Raw genomic sequence first — 24,052 nt, 5'->3', positions numbered from 1 at the left:
AGAGGCCTGCTCAGTGCTTGCACCCAGACCTGACACCTTCCTACAGTATTTGGCAGCTGGTGGAACAGTTTAGCACCCTGGTTTAGCCCAACTAGACTACTGAAGGGTGGAGGCTCCAAGGAAGAGCAGGGACCCAGAGGCCAGCAGATCCGGGCTCATGACTCCACCTCCACAGGTGCGCCTGCTGCTCTGGGGCTAGCAGTTTTAGGGGAGAGACATGCAGAAAAAATATGCCAGGCGATAGAAAATATGAAACAATACAATAGGAAATGGTATAGATGGGGTGTGGAGGTGGGTCCCAATCTGACAGAGAAGAAGGAAGAGCAAACACCAGGGTTTGGCTGTTCAGGACCCTGTGTGAGAGTGAGGTTGGGAGAGTGGTCCTAGATCCTGCCCTGCCTGTAGCTTAGCTTTGGGGCCTAGGCCAGTCACTACCCTTCCTAAGCATCTGTTCCCTCTGTATTTATGGAATCACCACCACCTGCACAGAGGGCAGTGAGACTCACAAGATGAAGGCAAATACAAATACACCGTAGGGAGCACACGTTGGCCTTCATTCTGCCCGCCCCTAGGACAGGCTAGCCAGAAGCAGACAGGAGCTGGTGCTCAGGCACCCTCTTACCTTAGCAATGACATCCTTGAACTGCCCTTCCCTCCAGGCGTCAGTAGGGTGATTGATCATGGTAAGGACGGCATTGTCATACTCTTCGTATTTGTCATAGAGGAACACCAGCTCTGCCCAGAGGTGCGCCTGCTCTGCAGCTCTCAGCACCTGTGGGGACAGCCATGGCCAAGGGCTGGGCTTGTGCCACACATGCAAATAGCAGCTAGAACCTCAAAGAGGGAGAGATTACCTTTGGGATGTTGACTCTGGACCAGAAGAGCTCCAGGTGCTCTGGCATCTTCTGAGGCTTGAATTTGGAGTAGAGGATGGCCAGCTCTGTGAACATGCCCATGTGGGCCCGCTCCAGGCCCAGGGCCGCCTCCAGCAGAGAGATCAGTTCCTCAAAGTAGCCCCGATCCTGACAGACCAACAAACAGGCTTGATGTAGGGGTAAACACGGCTGGGGTGGCCAGCCCTGCTCCCTCTCAGTTACTTACTCTGGTTCCAGCCTGCCTGACATGCTCGAACTGAGTCTGACTGGTTGCCATCACATTATTGCCTGAAACCTCAGGGTTCACCCCCAGAGGACAATTTCACACCCTCCTCATTCCCTGTCTGCATGGTGTGGATAACTTCACTCCTGCTTCACTGAGAAAAGGACACCATTAGAAGCAAATGCCTGTGTTGACCCTGCCAGCATCTGTTACCTACTGAGGCTGCTGGGCCAGTAACTGTCCCTCTCTCTTTGGGCATCAGCTTCTCCCTCTACAGCTTGCCTTTAGCAAACATCCTGCTTATCCTCCCATCCTGAAATGCTCTTTCTTGACTCCATGGCCTCTACATAGCCATCCTATTTTTCTACTCTTTGCAGCAAAACCCCTCAGCAGCACCCTGCCTGGCTGACTGTCTCTACCCACTGGGCACAGACACCTTGTTTTCTGGACTTTCTTCTTACTCTACCCCAACCCACATTGGAGAGCTGTAGGCTCACTTCCTGCTATTCTTTATCTGCTCCCCCCAACACCACACGACCTCACTCAAGTGGTCTGTCTTTATGCCCCATCTGTATGTCAACCAATGACTCCTATTTCATTTCTCTAGCTGAGTTTCTTCTCTGAGCTCCAGGCCCTGTTTTCCCTCTGCCTCTCCTGACACCTCTATGTGAACATCCAACTGGCAGCTCAAACTTGGTATGTCCAAAATTTAATCCCCATCCTTCCCTTCCACCAGTCTCTGCCTTTAGTCTTCCCCATGTCCACTGGTGAAAACTCTAGCTCTAATTGTTCAGGCCCAAAATAAATGGAATCATCCTTGACTTTTTTCTCTCACCCACACACAATCCACTTGCATACTGACTCAGCTGCACACTCAAAACCCCTCAAACCTGACTGCCTGATCACTTCTTACCTTAGATCACTCGCCCCAGGGCTCTCCTGGTTGCCACCTCTTGGCCTGTTCCTAGAAGAGGCTGTTCTCAGCATGCAAGCCAGAATGGCCCCTTACCTTCAGGTCCCATGTCCTGCTGTGAGTCCTTCATGATGGCCTGTGTTCCCTCACATTCCTTCCGGGGCCCTTCCCCAATTCTTTGGCATGTTTCGCCTCTGGACCTGCCCTGTCTGCTGATCCTTCCTTCAAACATCCCCACGACCAGGCCCCTCAGTTTCTCCAGGTCTCTGTTCAGGGTCCCCCTCTCAATTAGTGTGACCTTGATGGTCCCTTCATGAAGTTTCACCCAGGCACTCCTGTCCCCAAACAGGCTCCACAGCCCCTGTAACTCATCACTTCTAAACGTGATGTTTGTTGCCTGTCTGTCAGCCTCACTGAATATAAATTAAACTGAATGAGGGTTTTTCTGTTTTGTTTACTGATAGCATTATCTAGAATAACACCCAGCGTATAGCAGGTACTCCAACACTTGATGAACAAATGAAATACTGTCAGCCACCAGACTGCTTTACTACTTTCCCTGTTTACTTTACAGTTTTATTTCTTGAACTTCTGTGGAATAGGAAAGCATATATCACTGAGAAGTCATCCAGCCTAGCCTGACATTTTAGACTCCAGTGGCCCTCACTTTCAGAAGTTCACAGGCCCTTGAACCCTGCGACTCACTAAGTCCCCCCATAGCCCTTACTATCCTCTCAGTGACGGGGGGCTGGGGATTGAATTCTATGGGAAGAGTAACACTGCTGAGCAAAATCCGATTTGCAGTCTGCCTTGCAGATCCCACACTTTCACACACACAGTTCCAGGACTCCCACAGACAGAAGTCCAGGCCCTGAACACACTGATGTCTATCAAACACTTGACAGCAAGTGACCTCGTGGCGCAATGGTAGCGCGTCTGACTCCAAACACTTGACAGCAGAGAGGAACTATGACACCAACAGAGACAGCTCCCACTCTTCAAAGGCCCCCTGGGGTTCCCTACCCCAGACTAGTGCATATCCTCTGTCTCTATGGTACCTGATAATCACACCCTCTGTGGGCCACACACTCTGGGGTATGGGCTGTGTCTTGGCTATGACTGGTCCAGTGTTCCCAAAAAGTTGCCTGAGGGTTATTCACACATGTAAGCCACTGGCTAGGCTTCTCAAGGCCCAAGGACACAAGAAGAGGGGGGGAGTACTCTTAAAAACACAAATACCAGCCAGCAGTGAGGTCCAGGATATCTAACAACCAATCTGATTTGTGGATGGGTTGTCTAGTACATGGAAAGACTTTCCCATAGAGATAGTGCTTCATATGCCTACCTGTGGAAGTGATGCATACTGAGGGGATAAGGGTCCCTTTATGTGGAGTGCTTAGGGGTCACCTGTCATCTCCACTGCCAGCAGAGATCATCTCTGGCCAAAGACTAGTTACCTGGTAAAATCGTATCAGCTCCTCCAGCTCATCTGCGTGAATGACAATGTGAAGACCGCACAGCTGTGCAAGGCGAAACTCCTGCCCATCCACGCAGGCAAAGCACACCTATGGGAGGGAAGGCCAGACAATGTGAGTGTCCCCCAGATAGGGCACAGTGCCACAAGCCAGGGATGCAACTGTAAATGCAGAAATACCAGCAAACAGGGTTTTTAAAGTTAGATTCTGAACAAGTAAATAATTGGAAGGTGAGCTGTGTGAGACTGGGAGAAAAAATAATGACATTTTTAATGTGCAGGCCATGGGGGTATTTGAGACCATGGAGAGAAAAGGGATCATGCATTACTTCTAAGCCCGGAGGCATGATGATTTCTTTAGGTGACACAAAAGCAATGCTGGAATTGCAGGTTCAGGGTTTGAAATGGTTTAACGAAGTTCAAGAATAATGGTAAAGGGAGTATGGATCATCTGAGTGCTGTTTATGTGGGAGGAGCTTACTTTAATAAATATTTTTTAAACTGAGCATTTGTTTTAGGCACTCTGTGGTATGTACACTTAATGATAAAAAGTTCTAGGAAGTAAAAGAAGCCTCCTGAGCTTCTGCTCAAAAAGACTCATAAGGGGCCTCTGAGTTGCTCTTTTTTCCCTTCCTTCCCTTCATCCCTCCCTCCCTTTGATCTTATTATTTATTTATTTATTTTTTTATTTATTGAGAGAGAGAGAGACACACACACACACACACACACAGAGAAAGAGAAAAACACACGAGCAGAGGAAGGGGCAGAGGAGAAACAGATTCCCCGCTCAGCAGGGAGCCCCACTTGGGGCTCAATCCCAGGACTCTGAGATCATGACCTGAGCCAAAGTCAGATGCCACCCAGGCATCCCTAAGTTGCTCTTCTTTTAATGGCTGATGATGGACCTCATACCCACAGGCAAAGCTGGCTTCTCTTGAAGTTTCCCTACCTCCCCATCTTCTATATATACATGCATGTGTTTTCCTGGTAGACAAGGCAGAAAACCCAAATAAACAAAAATAACCCTACAACCCAGAGATAACTGGTCACTACTTCAGGACACAATTGTTACCTGCTGTTTTTCTTGTGAAATCTCTCTCTCCCATACTCACACCCAGGATAGAATTACCCTGGACATGCTACTTATTTTTCTCATGGAATACTTGAAACCTCCCTTCCCAAACCCTGCCTATTCATTTTGGTGGAGTTGCAATATGTACACTATTTAACCCTGCCCTTGATTTTGTACATTTATGTTGATTTTAATCTTTTATCAAACAGTACTTCAGAGATTCACTGAAACCAAATGTTCTGCACCTCTCTTTACAATATTTTCTCTACTTGCAGATAATTCCGTTATTATCAGAGAGCTATAAGACGTGCCCTTCCAGGGGCACCTGGGTAGCTCAGTGGGTTAAAGCCTCTGCCTTTGGCTCAGGTCATGATCTCAGGGTCCTGGGATTGAGCCCCACCTCGGGTTCTCTGCTCAGCAGGGAGCCTGCTTCCTCCTCTCTCTCTCTGCCTGCCTCTCTGCCTACTTGTGATCTCTGTCAAATAAATAAATAAAATCTTTAAAAAAAAAAGACGTGCCCTTCCAATTTACTACAAAAGACTAAAGTGTCAAATTACACTGATAATACCACTAATAAGGTGGTTTTTAAAAATATCTTAAATTAGGACAGTACTTCTCATGCTGATTAATTCCATGCTATTAAGATAGCTTCTGGGAACTGACTGGTCCAACACAGAACTCTCCAGGGCCTTTGCTTCAACCACAAATGCTAGCTTATAAGGTTCTCTGAGCGTTCCCAGAAGACTCAGAACCCTGCCTAGACAGGCAGGCATCCAGATGCATCCCGTGTGACAAAAGGGTGTGGAGGGAGGAAGGACAAGGAGGAAAGGATTGAGAGACCAGTGGTCACCTAGAGACTTTCTATGCTTACCTCCTTCCATGTCCGCGTGCTGTTGGCCTTGCGGCTGCTGTCCACTGCTGCCTGATACTCCCCAAGGTGTACGAGGGTGGAAGCCAGGCGGGCAAAGTTAGAAACACTGCTGTACAGCAGCTTGGCGGCCTCATACATTCCCTCCTCGTAACAGCGGTCTCCAACCTATGAACAACCGGATAGCTTTGCTGAGACCTTCTTAAATGGGAAGGTTCCTCAGAGATGGTCTAAAGTTCGTAAGTGGAAGGGGTGTTTCTGTTTTCAAAGAAGGTGAGTATCTTTCTGATCACAAAGCAGCCTGGGCCACCACAGAACTACTGAAGGATGAAGTGTACCCCTCAGGCCCTGGACCCACTCTCCATCACCTGTTCTTATGTCTGCTGTCTGTCATCTCCCAGATTGCTCCCCAGTGGGCCTGGCCTCAGAGGTGTGCTCCTTGCTGCTTCCAGGCCGGTCCCTTCCTCCCCACTCACAACTACCTACCAGAGGACAGCCTGCAGACCACATGCCAGCCCTGGTTCTTGCTGCCATCCACAGATCTCCCTCATTTCCTGACGGCTTTAGCTCTGAGGACCTGGTGTCTCTCATGACAACAGCCAGTCACTGTCAGCTGCCAACCCTGGGAAACCTGGCATAAGAATCTACTCTCTGCCTGCTGCCTCCCCTCCTTTCCAGCTCACTGACCTACAGGCACCCCAACTCCTGCCCACCATCCCCATCTGTGCCCAGCTAACTCTCCTCCTGGCTTGCTGGTGTTGGCAAGCCATGGGGCTCTACACTCACTCTCTTGGTTGTACTTGGCTGTACTCACTCGGCCAAATCCCAGTCCTACCCAGAGATGTTCTCTGCCAACTCTACACCCAAGACTGCAGAGCTAAATTCAGATAGCTGAAACCCAAAGTGCCACCTGGGCTCTCTTGAACTTCATGATGGTGACCCTAGAAGAACTCGCAACACTAGCAACCCTACTCCCTCAGCCCAGGTACTCGTTCCTTGTCCATCATTCATTTCCTGTCTTCTCTCCTCAAATCTCCAGAAGCTCAAGCTGAGTGCCTGGCTTCCCAAAACCTGAGGAGACAGACACAACCAGAAGAGTCCTTCCATAAGCACTGGGACTGAATCTGCCCCCTTGCTGCATCTGTGGCCTCACTTAGCCTCCCCTGCTCCATGTCAGCAGCCCAGCAAGCCTAGCAGTGATTTTGTTCTCTGTACTAAATCACTCCTACATGGTTAAGGACTCAGAGATAAGGATTGGGCAGTACTATTCCCTTTCCTTTCACTTGCCTGTATTTACCAAGTCTTGTTTTAATCAGTGACCATAACTTTTAAAATTGCCTTTATAATCAGAAAACTAATAGAGGTGTTAGAAAATGAAGCCTTGTCTAAAATCTCCCTCTGAATTCATAACAGAATTCTCCTGATGAGCTTTCAAGCCCTTTCAAAACTCCAATCAATTTCCAACAGTTAACTGGATCTTACTTTGAAATAAAGAATCCAAAGTCCACTTTTGTGTTATTTACTTGAGTAAAATGTGTATATTCTTTCAGGTGGGGTTAGAATATAGTCCATTATCTTTCATCTCCATCAATTTTTCTAGGGGTTAAACATTTTGGTGTTATTCCTACTTTAAAAAATATTCTTTCCATTATGTTATCTGGTAATTCCTGATATATGGAAAAGCTATTGATTTCCAACATACCTATTCTATGGCCAGTTACACAGTTCACTTTACTCTTCAGTGATAACAGCCAGAACACTGGCACATGGTCCTGGCACCTTTTTTCTAGAAGACTCACTCTGGTATACACAGCCAGGGGCCTTAATTTCCATACCAGTGACACTAACACAGGACTTAAGTCATGGTGTGGCTTGCTTCTCAGTGTCAAAGATCTGTACCACTCTAGGGAGTGATCCCTGAACCTACCTGGAGCAGTCTGTGGTTCCCAGGGCATGGCCTACCTGCTGGATGTGAGCATTGTTGGGTCCATTAATACAATCTTCTAGCTCAGACAGACGGCCGGTTTTAGCCAGGGCGAAAATAAGTTCAGTCTCTATATAGGTTTCACGGCCCTTTTTCCTGGCCATCTGTAGAAATTTAACTAGATCCTCCCAATTGTCTGAAACAGAAAACAAAAATAGGTTAATCCAGAGCTGCTAAGTTTAAACAGGAGGTGCAGCTCCTCCCATTTTGTCCCTAGTTAAGATGTTTAATCTCCCACTCTACTTCAGTGAGGGCCTGGACTCCAGGTAAAGTCTAGAAGGACTTGTTTGGCTGCTACGCAGAGCCATATCCTAGGTGGGAGAGATGGAAAGGGCAGAACCACATGGAGGCTGATCCCAGGGATGGAAAGTTCCATGTCACCAAGTAAAGACCTCACCAGGAGACAGGATGATTATTGTAGCCCCAGGAAAAGGGAGTACCACAGTTAACTGGAAAGGCCAGAAGAAGTTCTGTGTCTAAGTTTCTGACCTTAAAATTATCATGATAGTGCTATCCATTGTGCTTAATCTATCTTGTCAACCAAAGAGCTAGTGTCTAGTTAACAGTCAGCTGAAGAGTTAGTGTCATTAACAGAATAAGAGTAATAGATTCTTTTGGAAAACTTTCACTTAGCCGTGTCCCCAGTATCTCTGGATGAGTAACATATGCAGATGCCTGGAAGGCCACACCCTTCTCCAGCCAGGCTTCACACCAGTGAGAAGCAGAGCCCTGGGGAGAGGAGGTTAGCTTACTGCTCCTGCTGGCTGCCTGAACGACCTCGAGGTAAGAGGAAGGGTCATCAGCTCTAATGTAGGAGTCGATGGCTTCTTTCACCAAGTCTTTCTGGAGCTGGGCGCAGGCCAGCTGACTCCACACAGCAGGCTCATTGCATCTCTCTGCAAACTCGTATGCTCGGTCTAGGTTTCCAATGTGCTCGATCAGGACCTAGGGGTTACAAGAGGGCTCTCATTCTCCACAACACCAAGTCAGCTCCAAGGAGCAGACAGATTTTTGTTCGGTTCTACATTTTGCCTAAAGTTGCATGACCATTTCAATTCAGTCCAAAGCAACTGGACATTAAGAATTTCTCAGATGATGAATGGAGGAAAAGGATGAGAGCTATACTGTACAGGTGGAAGATGCCAAGTGAAGAAGAGACACTCCCAACACAGGGCATAAGGAAATGAGAGACAGTCAAGCTTAGCTTTTTGGGCCAGGAGAATGACATGGGAGTTGCCTGGCATAGAGGGTGTAAAAAGGAGCTACTGTGGGGAATAAGATAGCTCAGCAGACAGAAAGCAGGCTTCAAGGAGTCTGAAGGGCTCAGGTGCAGCAGCTGCCCCTAATACAGTTTGATCTCAGAGCAAGGCCCTAGACTAGGTATGAAGCAAAAAGAGGAGATGTGGGATTTCACAGGCAGGCACAGAAAAATGATAAAAATGGTAAGGGAAAGAGGCAAGGACATAAAGAATCTAGAAAGACAGCAGTTAAAGTGATCTGTCCCATGGTTTATTTTATTTCATCTTAACTTTTTATTATATTTATGGTTTTCATTATAAAGTAATATAAACACATTATGTAAAAATTGGGAAACATTTTTTTATACTTAACCCTAAAATTTCTTACTTTCATTTATAATTTTTTTTATTGTGTTATGTCCCATGGTTTATAATTTTTGGAAATAAAACCAGAAAAAGTCAACAGGCTGTTAGGAAAGGGAGGAGGGCTGCTGGGACTGCTCTGGGGAATTGAGGCAGCAGACGGTGAAGGACTGAAATAGTCGTCATGTGTGAGGGTCTCTGAGAATCAGACACCTCAGTCACATGACCTTGATTCAGGCACCCAAGTCTAGAGGAATGACCAGCAAGTGAGGGTGACTGCCACACAGCAGGAGCACCAGCAGAGTAGGAGGCAACAGCCTAGAAAGATGGGTTACTGATGAATAGAAAAGAGCACAAGGATCAGAGAGACACATTGAACAACCAGAGGGTGTGACACCCTTGGTGATGATGAGGACACAGTGTGGCAGAGGTCCCTAAGTCTACCATGAAAGCACTCAGAAGCTCACCTGGATTGCTGAGGCGTTCACATCAAACTTGCGGAAGATGGCAAAGGCCTCCTCATACAGTGCACTGCTGATGGCGATATTTGCAATGTCTGGGGCATCATAGTTGTCCAGGCGGCTGATGTATTCCATGACCCGCGTGCGGTCCGCCTTGATGGCAGTCAGGATCAGCAGATTCTGGAGATTCCTTAGGAGAGGTGATGGTCAGCACAGTGTCACAGGAATGAAAGCTATACATAACACTCTTCAGCAGGTTGACCAGCCCAAGGTCCCCGATTTAAAGATATTTAAAACACACACACATATGACTGATGAATAGATACAACAGAGTATTTATGAAGTATATATGGTCCAAAGTCTTGAGAAAGCAACAAGTAGGAGAAATCAGAAAACTACCAAACCCTGGAGGGCTGCTACAGCTTCTCCAGGAGCTGCCTTCACTCCCAATTCACAGGTATCTATTTTCCTGAACTGTACTTCTATTAGCTCTTTGTGGTTCTTTATAGCTTGACCATATAAATTGTGTAACTAGGGGTGCCTGGGTGACTCAGTCAGTTGAGCATCTGTTTTTGGATCCTGGGATCGAGCCCAATACTGGGCTCCTTGCTCAGTGGGGAGTCTGCTTCTCCCTCTCCTGCTCCCCCTTCTTCTGCTCTCTGTCAAAAAATTGTCTTTTAAAAAACTATATCTAGGGGTACCTGGGTGGCTCAGTGGGTTAAGCCCCTGCCTTCGGCTCAGGTCATGATCTCAGGGTCCTAAGATCGAGCCCCACATTGGGCTCTCTGCTGAGCAGGGAGCCTGTTTCCCCATCTTTCTCTGCCTGCCTCTCTGCCTACTTGTGATCTCTGTCTGTCGAATAAATAAATAAAAAATCTTTAAAAAACTATATCTAAGAATATAGATAGTTTTGCATGTTTCTGAACTTTCCTTTAATCATACCAGATACATCTTACAAAATTTGTTTTCTTTTGTCTCATTTAAAGATCGGGGTGGGGAATCGATTTAATGTACCATATTAAGAATTTAAAAAAGAAAACAACATGATCATACTGTTGATTCAGAAAAAGCATCTGAAAAAATCCAACACCCATTAATGTTAAAGACTCTGAGCAAACTAGAAATAGAAGGCAACTTCTTCAATCTGATGAAGGCTATCTACAAAATATCCACAGGTCTCAATGGTGAGAGACTGAATGCTTCCCCTCAGGATCAGGAACAAGATAATGTCTTCTTTCCCCACTTTTATTCAACATTCTACTGGAGGCTCTAGTCAAGGCAGTTAGGCAAGAAAAATAAATAAAAAGCATCTAGATTAGAAAGGAAAAAAGAAAACTGTTACTATTTGCAGGCAAAATGACTGACAGAAAGTTCCAAGGAATCTTTGAAAAAAAATCCTAGGATAAATAAGTAAACTTAGCAAGATATCAAGATACAAGGTTAACCATTGTGATAGTTCTGTATACTAGCAATGTACACTTAAAACAAACAAAAAAAACCCCTTCTACCTATTTACAATAGCTCCCAAAACATAAAATATTTAGGTGTAAACCTAGTAAGACATGTGCATGATCTATATGATGAAAAATATAAAAAGCTCGTGAGAAAAATTAAAGATCTAAATAAATGGAGAGACATATTGTATACTCAACACAGTAGATACCAACTGTCCCCAAACTGCTCTACAGATATCAAGCAATTCCAATCAAAATTCCAGAAGGTTTCCCGGTTGATAGACAAAGCGGATTCTAAATCTTGAACAAGAATCGAGTTGGAGGAATCACACTACCTGGCCAAGTGATTCTGGCAAAGATGCAAAAGGAATCCAATGCAGAATGGATCCAACAAATAACACTGGAATGACTATACAACCACATGCCAAAAAATGAACCTAAACTTCACATGTTGTTGGACACTGGACCACATATCTAAATGTAAAATGTAAAACTGCAAGACTCTTAGAAGGAATTCAGTGAGAAATCTTTGACCTGGGATTAGGCACAGAGTTCTTATCACCAAAACACAATCCACAAGAGAGATGTTTGACTTGGAGTTGACCCAAATGAAAACTTTTGATAAGCAAATGATACCACTAGGAGAATAAAAAGACAAACTCCACACTGGGAAAAAAAATATTTGCAAATCCCATATAAAACAAAAGACTTGTGGGGTACCTAGGTGGCTCAGTTGGTGAAGCAACTGCCTTCAGCTCAGGTCATGATCCTGGAGTCCCGCATTGGGCTCTCTACTCCACAGGGAGTCTGCTATTCCCTCTGACCCTCCCCCTTCTCATGCTCTCTCTCTCTCTCTCTCTCAAATACATAAATAACATCTTTAAAAAAAAAGCCACAAAGACTTATATCCAGAATGTATAAAGAACTCTCAAAACTCAACAGTGAAAAACCAAATAAGCCAATTTAAAAAAGGGGCAAAAGATTTGAGAGACTTCACCCAAGAGGATATACGAAGGGCAAGTGAGCACAGGAAAAGTTGTTTAACATCTAGCCATTAGGGAAGTGCAAATTAAAACTACAATGATGGGACACTATATGCTTATTAGAACGGCTAAAATAAAAAAATACCAATAATACCAAGTGCTGGTGAAGATGTAGAGAAACTGGAATTCTCACACATTGTTGGTGGGAATGCAAAATGGTACAGTCATTTCAGAAAACAATAGGTTGGCAGCTTCTTAAACAGTTAAACATACATATACCATATGGCTCAGCAACTGCTAGGTGTGTTCAAACAAAAATATGAACACAAACACTTACAGCAGCTGTATTCACAGAACCCCAAACTGAAAGCAATCCAACTGTCCTTCAATGAGCAAGTGGATAAACAAACCGTTGTACATTCACAACACAGAACACTATACAGCAATAGAAGAGAATTATTGATGCACCCAGCTTAGATGGATCTCAAAGGAATTACACTGTGTGAAAGAGGCCAAGCCTCAAAAGACTGCATACTATGTGATTCCCCTTACACGACATTCTTGAAAAGGCACAAACTGGATTGATGGTGATGAATCAGAGATGGGTGACTGTCAGGGGTACAGGGAATGTAACTGTAAAGGGTAGCTCACACGAGGGAGTTTCATAGTTAGGGAACTGTTCTATACGCAGACTGTGGTGGTTATGTACATGAATCTAGGTATGTGTTGAAATTCCTAGTTTTGTACGTCCCCCACAAAAAACCAATTTAACTGTAAAATTAAAAAGAAGGGGAAACAAGTATTAAAAAATTAGGTCCAAGATTCACCCATGTTGTTGTGTAGCATTCCCTCCCACCGTGACATGGTACTCTGCTGGATGACTGTACCACAGCCCTTTTACAGATGGATATCTACATTGCTCTCAGATCTTTGCTATTGGAAATAGTGCCGCTTTATGCATTCTTGCACGTGTCTCCTGATACACGTGAGACGAGTTTCTTCAAGATTCGGAAACAGAACTTCCCAATGACCCTGCAATTGCACTACTGGTTATTTACCCCAAAGATACAGATGTAGTGAAAAGAAGGGACATCTGTACCCCAATGTTTATAGCAGCAATGGCCACGATTGCCAAACTGTGGAAAGAACCAAGATGCCCTTCAATGGACGAATGGATAAGGAAGATGTGGTCCATATACACTATGGAGTATTATGCCTCCATCAGAAAGGATGAATACCCAACTTTTGTAGCAACATGGACGGGACTGGAGGAGATTATGCTGAGTGAAATAAGTCAAGCAGAGAGAGTCAATTATCATATGGTTTCACTTATTTGTGGAGCATAACAAATAGCATGGTGGACATGGGGAGTTAGGAGAAGGGAGTTGGGGGAAATTGGAAGGGGAGGTGAACCATGAGAGACTATGGACTCTGAAAAACAGTCTGAGGGTTTTGAAGGGGCGGGGGGTGGGAGGTTGGGGGAACCAAGTGGTGGGTATTAGAGAGGGCACGGATTGCATGGAGCACTGGGTGTGGTGCAAAAACAATGAATACTGTTACGCTGAAAAAAATAAATTAAAAAAAAAAAAAAAGAGTGGAAACACTTTCTAACAGGCACTGCTTCCCAAAAGGAACAAACATTCCCAACAGGGCACGTAAGAGGCCCAGCTGCTCTACACTCATCAAGGCTGATTAGGAGAGCTAGATGGCCTTGGCTCTGCAGGAGGAAAGGGATAGTACACAATGGCCAGACTGTGCTTCCTTGATGGTGGATGAGGCTGCACGCTTGCCTTAGACTTGCAGCTGTCTCTCCTCTTGCTGAAGGACTGCTAAAGTGCTTTGCTGAGTTTCCTATCAGGTTGAGTTCTTCTTTCATTATATGTTCTCCATGCTAGCTTTTTGTTGGTTATCTATGTTGCAAACATCTGTTTGTAGCTTCCCATCTTTTCCTCACCTTTTCTCATCTTATTATGATAAAGTTCTTAAGTTTAACATAGTCCTATTTACTAGTTTTTCAAATGGTTATATATTTTTGCAACTGGCTTATGTATTTATTAGACCACAAATATATCTTATTTTATTTTTTAAAAAAGATTTTTATTTATTTATTTGACAGAGAGATTACAAGTAGGCAGAGCAGCAGGCAGAGAGAGAGGGGGAAGCAGGCTCCCTGCCAAGCAGGGAGCCTGAGCAGGGCTTGATCCCAGGAAACTGAGATCATGACCTGAGCTGAAGGCAGAGACTTAACCCACTGAGCCACCCAGGTGCCCCTATATTTTTCTTTTAAACATAAACTCTAAAAACATGATAGTTTTGACTTTATATTTAAATCTTCACATTGTGTGTCATAGAGATCCAATTTTAATTTTTACCCATATAATCATTTGTCCCAACATCATTTTACTCAAGTCTATTATTTCCATCTGCATAGCCACTCTGTCATAAATAAATATTTTACATTTGTGTGGGTATATTTTAGGGTTTTTTTCCTCTACTATAATGGTCCATTTCTCTATTCCTTGCCCAAACCATAATGACTTGATTTAATTTTATGATAATTTCTAGTCAGAGTAAGTACCTTGCCATCCTAAAGCCTATTCTTACCTCTTGAGTGATTTATTATTTGTGTTAGCAATGACTAATCTTGGCTTTTATCTTTTTGATTTAAAACTTAAAATCTTCCTGTCAAGTTTCATATGTAAACAAACAGAATTTTACTGGTACTGCAGTATATTTGAGTGAAGTGGGTAAAACTGATGTCTTTCTTTTTTTTTTTTGAAGATTTTATTTATTTATGAGAGAGAGAGAGAACACATGAGCAGGGGGAGCAGCAGATGGAGAAGTAGGCTCTGTGCTGAATAGGGAGCTCAAAATGGGCTCAACCCCAGGACCTGGGATCATGACCTGAGCTGCAAGCAGATGCTTAACTGACTGAGCCATCCAGGTACCCCAATGTCTTTCAATATGATGTGATCATTCATGAATTTACATCAAGCATTTATCATGGTTGAGTGGATAGGGCTATAGCAGTTTACCTTTTCATTTATTTGTCTCCTGATTTGTTTTTCTTCTTTAAGAACCACATCTACTTGTTCAATATATGTAAATTCATTTCAGTAAGCTTATAAAATTCACATTAACTGTCAACATGTTATAATGTTTTTATTTACTTTTAAAAATATATTTATTACTATCTTTATGAATACTTTTTAATATGCTCATTTAAAAAATTATTCAATATTGTCATTTTTAAGCTAATTGTTCTTTTTTTTTTTTTTAAAGATTTTATTTATTTATTTATCAGAGAGAGAGCAAGCACAGGCAGACAGAGTACAAGGCAGAGTCAGAGGGAGAAGCAGGCTCCCCGTGGAGCAAGGAGCCTGATGTGGGACTCGATCCCAGCACGCTGGGATCATGACCTGAGCCCAAGGCAGCTGCTTAACCAACTGAGCCACCCAGGCGTCCCATTAAGCTAATTGTTCTATCAATTACCTGGAGAGGTATGTATGTTAAGATCTCCCAAGATGGAGAATTTACCTGTGTTTTCTTGTAGTTTTGTCAACTGTTGCCTTACATATTTTGACACTGTATTACAGGTATATACAGGTTAAGAATTATCTTTCTAGTGAGCTGAATATTTCATCATCAGGTAATACATTTCAAGACCCCAAGTCGGGGTTTGAAACCACAGATAGTTCCAAGTCCTATATATTTTTCTTGTACATACACAGTTATGATAAACTTTATGTTATTAATCAAGCACAGTAAGAGATTAACAATAACTAATGACAACACAGAACAATTACAACAATATATTGTAAATAAAATTTATGTGAATGTGGTTTCTTGTTCTTAAAATATCTTATTGTACCATACTCACCCTTCCTGTGATGATGTGAGATGCTAAAATGCCTATATAATAAGAAGTGAGGTGAATGATGTAGGCATTGAGACATAGTGTTAGGCTATAACTGAGCTTCTGACACATTATCTACTTTCAGACAAACCATAGTTAACCATGACACCTGAAACCACAGGACATGAAATCAAGGATAAGTAGGGATTACTTACTGGCCATTTCTACTTCAATAGTTTTTTTTTTTAAAGATTGTATTTACTTATTTGTCAGAGAGAGTATGAGCGTGTGCATGCACAAGCAGGGGGAGTGGCAGGTAGATGGAGAAGCAGGCTCCCCACTGAGCAAGGAGCTCGATGCGGGACCCAATTCCAAGACCCTTGAAACATGACCTGAGCAGAAGGCAGAAGCTTAACTGACTGAGACAACTAGGTATCCCTCAGTTTTTATATCAAAGTCTATTTTGCATGCTTTAAATATAGAAAATATATATAAAAACATAAAATGTCAAACTATATTAACATATAATATCAATATAATACCAGCATCTTTAGGTTTACATTTGCCTAATTTTTAAAAATTCTTTTATTTCCGGGCGCGTGGGTGGCTCAGTGGGTTAAGCTGCTGCCTTCGGCTCAGGTCATGATCCCAGGGTCCTGGAATCGAGTCCCGAATCGGGCTCTCTGCTCAGCAGGGAGCCTGCTTCCCTCTCTCTCTCTCTGCCTGCCTCTCTGCCTACCTGTGATCTCGGTCTGTCAAATAAACAAATAAAATCTTTAAAAAAAATTCTTTTATTTCCAACTTCTCATTAATATACTCTGAAGTCATATCATCCCATATCCTTCGGCTTCTACTGAGGCTGAAAAGTCTGCTGTCAGTCTAATTTATATTCATTATAGGTAATCTATCTTCTGAGTATTTAAACATTTTTTTAAATGTTCCAGTTTTGCTATAATGTGGGTAAAGGCGGTTTTAAAAAATTCATCCTACTTGGGATTTGCTGGGTTTCCTAGATTTTAGAACTAAAATACCATCAGTTCTGCTAAAATCTCCATTGTTTCCCCTCCAAATAATGTCCCATTCCCTGCTCTCTCTGAGGCTCTGATTAGGTCTACCTTCAACCTGTAGAGATCTTAAACTCTTTCACCGTTTTCACCTGTCTTGGCTACATTCTTGCAATTTCTTCACATGCATCTTTCAATTCTTATTCTCTAATGCCCCTAAACCCATTTGGAGTTTACTTCAAATCCAATTATAGAACTTTATTTTTTATTTATCAGGTATTTGGTATTTTTAAAAATCTGCTTGAGGGGCTCCTGGATGACTCAGTTGGTTAAGTATCTGACTTTGGCTCAGGTCATGATCTCAGGGTCTTGGGATCAACCCCCATGTCTGGCCCCCCACTCAACGGGGAGTCTGCTTGTCCCTCCCTTTCTACTCCTGCTTGTGCTTTCTTGGGTCTCTTTCTCTCTCTCAAATAACTAAAACCTCTAAAAAATAATCTGCTTGATCTTTTGGGGGGTATGTAAACACATTACATGTAATCTTACATTCCATGCCTGATAATTCCAATAGCCACAGTCCCTCTAGCAGATCTGAGTCTACTCTGTTTTACTGCTGGCTCTTACTAATGCAGCCTTGTTTCCTTATGCATTTTGTCCATATTTTACTATAAGCTCATTATTTCTTGGAATGTTATATCAGAATTCTCTGAAGCCTTGCTAGAGGGTAGGCTCCTCTTAAAAGGATTTGTGTTTGTCTTTGGCAGAGATCTGAAGGCACTACCTGATGGCAATCGTTTTAAAATTAAATTCCTCACTTGAGGATTTTTAATCCCATGCCAGTTCACAAAATTTGTTCTAAAACCTGTTAGAAGGCCAGCTTCTCGGGGCCAGTTTTGTCCTCACAGTCTAGTACCTCAAAGAGCTCTTTTTATTTTATTTTATTTTATTTTTTTATTTTGTTTATTTTATTTTGTTTTATTTAGTCTCTCAGCAGAGGGCTGGCTGATATTGGTGGTTGATCCTGGCACTGAGGAGGGGCTTCACTGCACACTTCACACCTTTTGTAGGCCCTTGCATCTTATCTCCTGTCCTCTGTGTCCTATAGGGACACACAACTCACGTTTAACAGAGTTTGGCAGAAGTCACTGGCTCATGGACTCATTTTAAAGGATCATTTGTGTATTTCATCCTACATCTTCAGTTTTTCTACTTACACAGGATCTGTGTAAGTATATAGTATCTAGTCTGCCACACTGCTAATTCAGGCTACTTTCACCTGCATGGAAAACTATGTCTGGTGAAGCACTCAAGTCACAGAAAGAAGGGCAAGAACTTGAAGGTCCCATTGCATGTGAGAGAAAAAAAGTGTCCAAGGAGTCAGCACACAGAGTCAGAACCACCTTTAAGTGTTTTTCTGTGGGAAGTACCAACAGGCTAAGATCTAGCAAAGGAGGGTGGCCTGACAACAAGACAGTATACCCTAGCCACCTCAGGTACCTTACCTCTAGAATCCCGTAATCAATAAGGGCATAGGATTCCATTAAAATACAATTTCACATTCCATAATTTATCATTTAGCATTTCTCAGTTTAAAAACAAACAATAACCAGTAACAGAATTGAAGCAGTACTCCAAACCTCCCAAAAAACAAGAGTCCAGGGCCAGATGGCTTCGCAGGGGAAGTCTACCAAACATTTAAAGAAATAATGCCTATTTTTCTGAAGCTGTTTCAAAAAATCGAAACAGAAAGAAAACTTCCAAACTCATTCTATGAGGCCAGCATTACCTTGATCCCAAAACCAGGCAAAGACCCATCAAAAAGGAGAATTACAGACCAATATCCCTGATGAATATGGATGCCAAGATTCTCAACAAGATCCTAGCTAATAGGATCCCACAGTACATTAAAAGTCTTATCCATCATGACCAGGTTGGATTTAACCCTGGGATGCAAGAGTGGTTCATCATTCACAAATCAATGTGATAGAACAACACATTAATAAAAGACAAGAACCATATGATCTCTTAATTGATGCAGAAAAAGTGTTGGACAAAATACAGCATCCTCATTAAAACTCTTCAGAGTGCAGGGACAGAGGGCACATTCCTCAATTTCGTTAAAACCATCTATGAAAAGCCCACAGTGAGTATCATTCTCAATGGGGAAAAGCTGAGAGCTTTTCCCATAAGATCAGGAACACAACAGGGATGCCTACCCTCGCCACTATCGTTCAACATAGTACTAGAAGTCCTAACATCAGGAATCAGACACCAAAAAGAAATAAAAGGCATTCAAATTGGCAAAGAAGTAGTCAGACTTTCTCTCTTTGCAGATGACATGATACTTTATGTGGAAAACCCAGAAGATTCCACCTCCAAATTACTAGAACTCATACAGTAATTTGGTAATGTGATAAGATATAAAATCAACGCACAGAAATCAGTTGCTTTTCGGGGTGCCTGGGTGGTTCAGTGGGTTAAACCTCTGCCTTCAGCTCAGGTCATGGTCTCAGGGTCCTGGGATCGAGCCCCAAGTCGGGCTCTCTGCTCAGCAGGGAGCCTGCTTCCCTTTCTCTCTCTCTGACTGCCTCTCTGCCTACTTGTGATCTCTCTCTGTCAAATAAATAAATAAAATCTTTAAAAAAAAAAAAAGAAATCAGTTGCTTTTCTATACACTAAAATTGTCACTGGAGAAAGAGAAATTAGGGAATCGATTCCATTTACAATAGCACCAAAAACCGTAAGATAGCTAGGAATAAACCTAACCAAAGAGGTAAAGATCTGTACTCTAGAAACTACAGAACACTTATGAAAGAAACTGAAGAAGACACAAAAAGATGGAAAAACATTCCATGCTCACATACTGGAAGAATAAACATTGTTTAAATGTCTATGTTGCCTAGAACAATCTATACTTTCCATGCCAACCCTATCAAAATCCCATTGGTGGAATACTATGCAGCCATCAAAACCCCCGAAATCTTGCCATTTGCAACGACATGGACGGAACTAGAGAGTATTACGCTAAGCGAGTAAGTCAATCAGAGAAAGACAATTATCATATGATTTCTCTGATATGAATAATTTGAGAGGCAGGGCAGGGGGCCGTGGGGGAAAGGGAGGGAAAAAAGAAACATGGTGGGACCAGGGAGGGAGACAAACCATAAGACACTCTTAACCGCAGGAAATAAACTGAGGGTTGCTAGAGGAGAGCAGGGTGGGAGGGATGGGGTAGCTGGGTGATGGACATTGGGGAGCGTATGTGCTATAGTGAGTGTTGTGAAGTGTGTAAGACTGATGATTCACAGACCTGTACCCCTGAAACAAATAATATATTATATGTTAATTTTAAAAAATCCCATTGGCATTTTTCAAAGATTTGGAACAAACAATCCTAAAATTTGTATGGAGCCAGAAAAGACCCTGAATTGGCAAGGAAATGTTGAAAGAGAAGAACAAAGCTGGGGGCATTATGTCGCCTCATTTCATGCTATATTACAAAGCTGTGATTACCAAGACAGCACAGTATTGGCACAAAAACAAACACATAGATCAATGGAACAGAATAGTGTCTCCAGAAATGGACCCTCAACTCTACGGTCAACTAATCTTCGACAAATAAGGAAAAAATATCCAATGGAAAAAAGACAGTCTCTTCAATAAATGGTGCTGGGAAAGTTGGGCAGCAATATACAGAATAATGACATTTGACCATTCTCTTACACCATACATAAAGATAAACTCTAAATGGATGAAAGACTGCAATGTGGGACAAGAATCTATTAAAATTCTAGAGGAGAACATAGGCAATAACCCTTTGACATCAGCCACAGCAACTTCTTTCAGGACATGTCTCCAAAGGTAAAGGAAACAAAAGCAAAAATGAACTTTTGGGACTTCATCAAGATAAAAATCTTCTGCACAGCAAAGGAAACAGTCAGCAAAATGAAGAGGCAACCCATGGAATGGGAGAAGATATTTGCAAATGACATGACAGATAAAGGGCTGGTATCCAAGATCTATAAAGAACTTCTCAAACTCAACACTCAAAAAACAAATAATCAAGCCAAAAAATGGGCAGAAGACAAGAACAGATACTTCTTCAAAGAAGACATACAAATGGCTAACAGACACATGAAAAAATGTTCAACATCATTAGCCATCAGTTCAAATCAAAACCACATTGAGATACCTCCTTACACCAGTGAGAAGGGCAAAAATTAACAAGGCTGGAAACAACAAATGTTGAGAATGTGGAGAAAGGGGAACCCTCTTACAGAGGTGGTAGGAATGCAAGTTGGTACAACCACTTTGGAAAACAGTATGGAGGGTCCTCAAAAAGTTAAAAATAGAGCTATCTTATGACCCAGCAATTGCACTACTAGGTATTTACCCCAAAGGTACAGATGTAGTGAAAGGAAGGGGAACATCCATCCCAACATTCATAGCAGCAAAGTCCACAATAGCCAAACTATGAAATGAGCCAAGATGCCCTTCAAAAAATGAATGAATAAAGAAGATATGGTTCACATATACAATGGAATATTACTCAGCCATCAGAAAGGGTGAACACCCAACTTTTGTATCAACAAAAGCTGGAGGGACTGGAGGAGATTATGCGGAGTGAAATAAGTCAAGCAGAGAAAGACAATTATCATATGGTTTCACTCATATGTGGAACAGAAGGAATAGCAGGGAGGACCATAGGGGAAGGGAGGGAAAACTGAGGGGGGGGGCAATCAGAATGGCAGACGAACTATGAGAGACTATGGACTCTGGGAAACAATCTGAGGGCTTCAGAAGGGAGTGGGGGGATAGAGTAGCCTGGTGATGGGTATTAAGGAGGGCACATGTTGTAATGAGCACTGGGTGTTGTTCATAAGTAATGAATCATGCAGCACTTAAAAAACAACAAATAAACAAAGTCCAAACATATCCTCACAAGTACTCTTTAACACAATGCCATAGACCTTGAAAACCCTTCTGGATTTCAAAATAAACAATACAAAGTTGAAGATCAAAAAGGCTTATGAAACAGTTAATTTTGAAAAAAAAAACCCTATAAAATAGTACAACCTACAAAATATACCTTATAATTAAGTCTTTATAGCAGGATGCAAATACACTGGTCTGTTTGATGCAGAATCTCTGATAATGAATTTTTTTTCTGATAATGAATTTTAAAGTGGAAATAAACGCTGGGTGCAACCACACTGAAGCATGCTCTATTATTATTTCCAGAGAGTCTGCTCATGCTATTGTTTCTGCCTAGAATGTTCTTCCTATCCAAGCTCCTACTCATCATGGTTCTACATTACATCTCTAGCAAGTCATGCCTGATATATGCCCAGATTTAGTTTTCTTGCCATCTGTTTCCAAGCTTTGTTCACCATGATTTCAAGAGTTTAACATGCTTGGGACATAGTAGGTACTAAAGAATATTAGCTCCCTCTGAACACTGTGGTTAAAGAAGAACAGTGCAGGCCAGAGAAGCAAGAAGAAGGACAGATTCCTAGAAAAAGTAGAATTTAGGTTGGGCTAGAAGAGATAGGTAGGACTAAAGATACAGAATGCAGTGAGAAGACACTGGGGAGCAACCAGTGAGGCTGGGCAGGTGAGGTAAGACAAAACTGTGACAGAAAGTGAGCATGAGGCGGGTGGCTTGAATCTGACTGATTGAGCAGCTACCCTCAGCATACTCTCACCTGTGCTCACTGAAGACAGAGTTATCCAGAACAATCTTCTCCAACAGTTCAATCAGTTCATTAGGCAGATCAGCTGTCATGAAGGCCTTGACCGTGACTGAGACCTCTTCAGGATCCTGTGTTTCTGACAATGCTGTCTGTACCACCTGGTTTGAAGTATCATTTGAAAGAATTTGGTTAGATAAAGTCAATTCAAGACTATCTTTGACGCTAAACAGAAAGGAAGGATTACCCCATGGCAGTCTGAAATAGACACAGAGAAAACAGAAGATTTCTCAAGGCAAAAAGGGAAGGTTGTCTAAAGAAGTCAATTTCAGAGACTTCAGCCTGCTCTATTTGACAATTAGTTTCTCTCTCACATCAAAGGGGCTGCAGACTCATCTCTGCCCCAGTAACCATACTACAAATTTACTCCAAAGCCAGTAACACAGTGCACTTAAACAGGCGACTGAAATACATGTTTGCTTTTCTTTTTTTTTTTTTAGGTCACTGTTCATAACAAATATGGCCCCATTTCTCTAATGAAGACAACACTCCAGGGAAGCTCTTGCTAGCCTAGAGCATCACAGCTACTCTGGCCCAACCCACTGCCAGGGATGCAACTGAGTACACCCTGAGTTCCACAGCCTCAGACCCATGGCAAGGGCAAGACTGACAAAAAACTGGCCACACCACCCCTCATTCAGTTATAGGTGTCTCAACTACAAAAGAACTCACAAGTGGGGAAAAACACATTTTTCCAAAGAGTACGCTTCCCAGATAACATCAGGCTGGAAGGCCAGCATTGTTCTCTTTGCACTTTCTGCCAGGGACCTTTGGTGACTTTAGGATCTATCAGTTTTGCCAGGTTTCATCAGAGATGGGCAATGGCAATGCATTAATGAGAAAGAACAGATTGCTCAGAGGAGGTATAACATAGATAATATAGAGCTCTGGCCATGAACTTTCATCCTATGAACAGGAGGGGCTGCAAAGGACCTGGAATCAAAATCACCGCAGTCCACCTCACAAGTGACCACTGTATACTCAATGGCACCATGGGATACAAAAGTTCTTCTGAGGCATTTATAACAACCCTAAAGGTTATACAAAGGTATGTGAGGAAAGGGGCTATAACAGAAGATAGTAACAAAAAGGGTGTACTTAAGGGAAAGGAGAACTGTGACAGCACACAGAATCCATCCAAAGTAGGAGGTATATTTCCTGCCATCATGACATCTGTCCATTCTTGGAAAACCTTAGAGCACTTTAAATACACACTGGTTATTTTAAGGGCAAAAATAAATTTCCACAATCTATTTGAGTCAACAGGATGCCTAATCTAAGGTTACCTCAGGAAGCTGCTTCCTCTAAGTAAACTTTCCATGATGAGCTTCTCCTGCAGACCTAAAAGCCGTCTGCTGCCATCATGCAGTCCCTCTAATTAGAGGAGCACGGGAGGTGAATGCCTCTCAGGAGGCGGCTATGAATATTCAGTCCTAGCAGACATAATGACAGAATCAGGAGCTTCACACAGACACAGGAAGACTAAGAGGCACCTGCTGGCTTCAGCCCAGTGCAGCATTAGAGCTGCTCATCC

General features: G+C 42.8%; 1 protein-coding gene across 2 annotated transcripts in view; it reads right to left on the bottom strand.

The window, feature by feature from the left end:
• Nucleotides 1-24,052, bottom strand: part of CLTCL1 (clathrin heavy chain like 1) — a 97,178-nt gene that overhangs the window by 12,875 nt on the left and 60,251 nt on the right. For both annotated transcript variants that reach the window (XM_082697423.1, XM_082697422.1), the window contains exons 19-26: nucleotides 22,474-22,619; nucleotides 9,478-9,661; nucleotides 8,162-8,354; nucleotides 7,388-7,545; nucleotides 5,429-5,593; nucleotides 3,469-3,576; nucleotides 855-1,022; nucleotides 623-772 (exon numbers count right to left, since the gene is read on the bottom strand). In XM_082697423.1, coding sequence (XP_082553549.1) covers nucleotides 623-772; nucleotides 855-1,022; nucleotides 3,469-3,576; nucleotides 5,429-5,593; nucleotides 7,388-7,545; nucleotides 8,162-8,354; nucleotides 9,478-9,661; nucleotides 22,474-22,619 — 1,272 coding nt within the window. The remainder of the gene's footprint in view (nucleotides 1-622; nucleotides 773-854; nucleotides 1,023-3,468; nucleotides 3,577-5,428; nucleotides 5,594-7,387; nucleotides 7,546-8,161; nucleotides 8,355-9,477; nucleotides 9,662-22,473; nucleotides 22,620-24,052) is intronic.

This window comes from Mustela nivalis, assembly GCF_964662115.1.
Source record: "Mustela nivalis genome assembly, chromosome: 14".
NCBI lineage: Eukaryota > Metazoa > Chordata > Mammalia > Carnivora > Mustelidae > Mustela > Mustela nivalis.
The sequence above is the reverse complement of the archived record's forward strand: the minus strand, read 5'-3'. Positions and strand labels throughout refer to the sequence as shown.